Source organism: Elephantulus edwardii, unplaced genomic scaffold (genome assembly GCF_000299155.1).
Source record: "Elephantulus edwardii isolate Elephantulus edwardi_28Jun2011 unplaced genomic scaffold, EleEdw1.0 scaffold00002, whole genome shotgun sequence".
Lineage (NCBI taxonomy): Eukaryota > Metazoa > Chordata > Mammalia > Macroscelidea > Macroscelididae > Elephantulus > Elephantulus edwardii.
In genome coordinates this window covers 37,335,050-37,338,050 of record NW_006399752.1, presented here as the reverse complement: position 1 = coordinate 37,338,050, position 3,001 = coordinate 37,335,050, and the positions used below count along the sequence as shown (strand labels likewise).

General features: G+C 54.6%; 1 protein-coding gene across 1 annotated transcript; it reads left to right on the top strand.

The window, feature by feature from the left end:
• The first annotated feature begins 229 nt into the window (after window positions 1–229).
• On the top strand, window positions 230–832 carry LOC102867060 (ras-related protein Rap-2c-like). The gene has a single exon (XM_006879187.1). It carries the CDS (start codon window positions 230–232, stop codon window positions 830–832), a length of 603 nt encoding a protein of 200 aa, XP_006879249.1.
• The last annotated feature ends 2,169 nt before the right edge of the window (window positions 833–3,001 follow it).

The following is a 3,001-nucleotide window of genomic DNA, read 5'->3' as shown; positions in this document are numbered from 1 at the left end:
CCGCCTAGGTGGCAGGATGGGAGGGTGACGAGGGGACGGAGGAGCGGGACCAGGGACTGGACACTGGCGCGCACCAACCCCGCTCGGACCCCCATCCGGCCCCGCGCCCGCCCTCCTCGCGCGCCCCGCCCTCCCGGCCCCTTCGCAGGCTGGTCCCCGCCCTCCCGCGTCCCCTCCTCTTCCTCCCCGTCCCTCTCCCCCCGCCCACCCGCGTCCCCTCATGGCGGCCATGGCTGGGCTGGTGTCGCGCCCGGACAAGGGCTACCGCGTGGTGCTCCTGGGCAGCGCGGCCGTGGGCAAGACGGCGCTGGCCACGCAGTTCGCCTGCGGGACCTTCCCCACGCACTGCGAGCCGGCCGTCGAGGACCTGTTCAGCAAGGTGATCGAGGTGAACTCGGTGCCCACGCTGCTGGAGATCCTGGACACGGTGGGCGCCGCGCACCTGGTCACGCTCACCGACCTGTACATGCAAAACTGTGACGGCTTCGTGTTGCTCTACAGCGTGGACAGCGACTCCTCGTTCCAGGCCGTGAAGCTCATGCGAGACCGCCTGGTCAGTCTGCGCGGGTCCCGGGTCGCCCCACAGGTGCTGGTGGCCACCAAGGCTGACCGCGACGCCCAGCGCCAGGTGCTGACGGCGCAGGGCCGCGCGCTGGCCCGCGAGTGGCGCTGCCCGTTCCTGGAGGTCACGGCCAAGAGCAAGCTGATGGTGGACCGGGTCTTCACGCTCATCGTGCGCGAGATGGAAGCGCTGGCCCCCGCCCAGCCCGTGGTCCCGGCCGCCCCCCAGCTGGTCCACGACACGTGGCCCTCGGAAAGGTTCATCGGCTGACACGCGTGGCCGGTGATCCCGCTGCGCGGACCCCTCCTCGGTGCCTTCAAGTGCTCGCTGGGCGAATGCCCGCCTTCTCTGCTTCTAACTCCCAAAGCTTCAGCTGCCCGCAGGCCTTCCATCCTCAGTGAAAACTTCCCAGCTTTACCTCGGACAGTGTCCTGACAACAGACCCGCACCCCCAGGAACCCCTGTCCCCGGACGGAGAGACCACGCCCTTGTCTTCGGGTGGATTTCGCGAATGGATTGGTTTCTGTTGGGACAGAGACCTCCCGAGTGACCCCGAGATTCCAAAGGGACTGTGGAGCGTAAGAGACTCAGGTTTCAGTGCCGCGAGGCCTTCCCCTCCCAGGCCAGCACTGTATCGCCAGCAGCAATCGCTAAATATAGGTATTCGCGTAGCTAAGTGGTGGGGCACACTCCTAGCTTTGGTTTGAAAAGGCATATTGTGTCTCGGGAAGGGGGGAGAACCCACCAGGCCTACAGCGACTTTGTCATTTACTCTAGGCCGTTTCTGCCTCTGTAAGTTGCATGAAAACAAAATTATGTTGCTGCGGCCAGCTTTGGCTTTTTATTTCTTTGACTGGGTTTTGAAGTTACTGTTTTGGTTTCAAGTTCTTCCTGGGATTCTGGGGGAAAGCTTACAGAGCAGAACCGCTTTCCACTCAGCCCTGTGTGCATCTTGTGGGGGAAAGTTGACAGAGCAAACTGGCCTTCCACTCCTAGGTAGCTGTCTTTCGAAGTCATGCTGCAAGTTTTCGTTACTGATGTTTTCTTACACTGCCACTTCGCTCCTATGTCCCGGGACACCAGTCAAAAATCACAGGGATCCACAGGGCCACCACATCCTCCTCTGTTTTTGCTAAAGTGCTTTGGATTGTGGATTGTGGGTGTTTTCTCTGTGGTTTTTGCCCCCAAAGGACAAGCCAAACCCTTCGCCGTTGTGTCTTAATTCCTGGTACCCTCCCTGGGTTTCTGAGACTGTAAACCTTAATGGGGAGGGACTGCCTTATCTTTCTCACTTTAGAGGGCCTGGTGGGTTCAAACTGCCCCCGCCTTTTAGCTGACCAACTTTTAACCTGCTATACCATGGGGTGGAGGTGGAGTCCTGGTTAGCATATTATGTCTAAATCCCTGCATAGTTGAAGAGTGATTGTTGCACTGTGTACCAGGGAGTCGTTCTGACTCCTGCCTGCCCTTCTGTCATTTTTATCAGCTCTGACAACCAGGATTTTTCTCCCTGGGAGGTGTGGGGAGGTTCCAGTCACTGGTAATAACCATGTTGCCCTCCTTTTAACAAGGATACAGATAATGAAATAAAAACAATACTTGTAAAATTCGGGGTTTTATATCTTCATAATAATGATAAAGAAGATTCTTGTACTAATTTAGAAGCAGTAAGTTTTGTAACTGTAAACCATTTTTCTGATATGAGTTGTTTGTGTCCATTTGCACAATATTATTACCTCACCCGCTGCAGCACATGTTCCAATGTTAGGGGCACAGTTTATCGCCTTTTGGGCCTTCGTCTAAATAAAATAACCAAGAAAAGGCAAACCTCGGCTGTGGTCCGAAATGGTTCATTTTGTAAATGGGGCGTGATGTCTTCAGTGGTGTCTGAAGAAGAATGTGGTGGGTTTTATTTGAATTGTGTTGTTGTTAAGTGCTGTCGAGTCATAGATGACTCATAGCGACCCTATGAACGAAAGTCCTCAACACTTGTATGACTTTCACCCTCTCTCCAGGTTCACAGAGTTTCTGGAGGCAAGCTGTTATGGAAGTGGATGTCACTCCTGCTTCCAAGCTTGTTTTAATCGGGGAGCTCCACCAAACACTGTCCGCCGTGGGTAACTATTAACGCATTTGACACATTTGTGCCACAGCGTTTAGCATCACAGCAACCACAAGTTACCTCTGTGTGGCAAGTGGACACACCAGGGCTATACGACTGATGTAATAGAAGGGGCACTTGACTGTAACATAAAAACCCATGTTTTACCATCAACCAAATGCACAGCCAGTATCTGACACTAGACCTAAAACAAGAGCTACTTCCCCTGCTCAGCGGGTGGGGAAGAAGGGGGAGGTAGGGGTTTGAGACTTCTTTTTAGAGCCTTATTTTTTTCCCCCATCAAATTCCAAATTCAGACGAAGTTTTGCAGAGCTCTT

Coding starts and splice junctions, on each gene's coding strand:
- LOC102867060 (XM_006879187.1), top strand. CDS start 230: ATGGCTGGGCTGGTGTCGCGCCCGGACAAGGGCTACCGCGTGGTGCTC.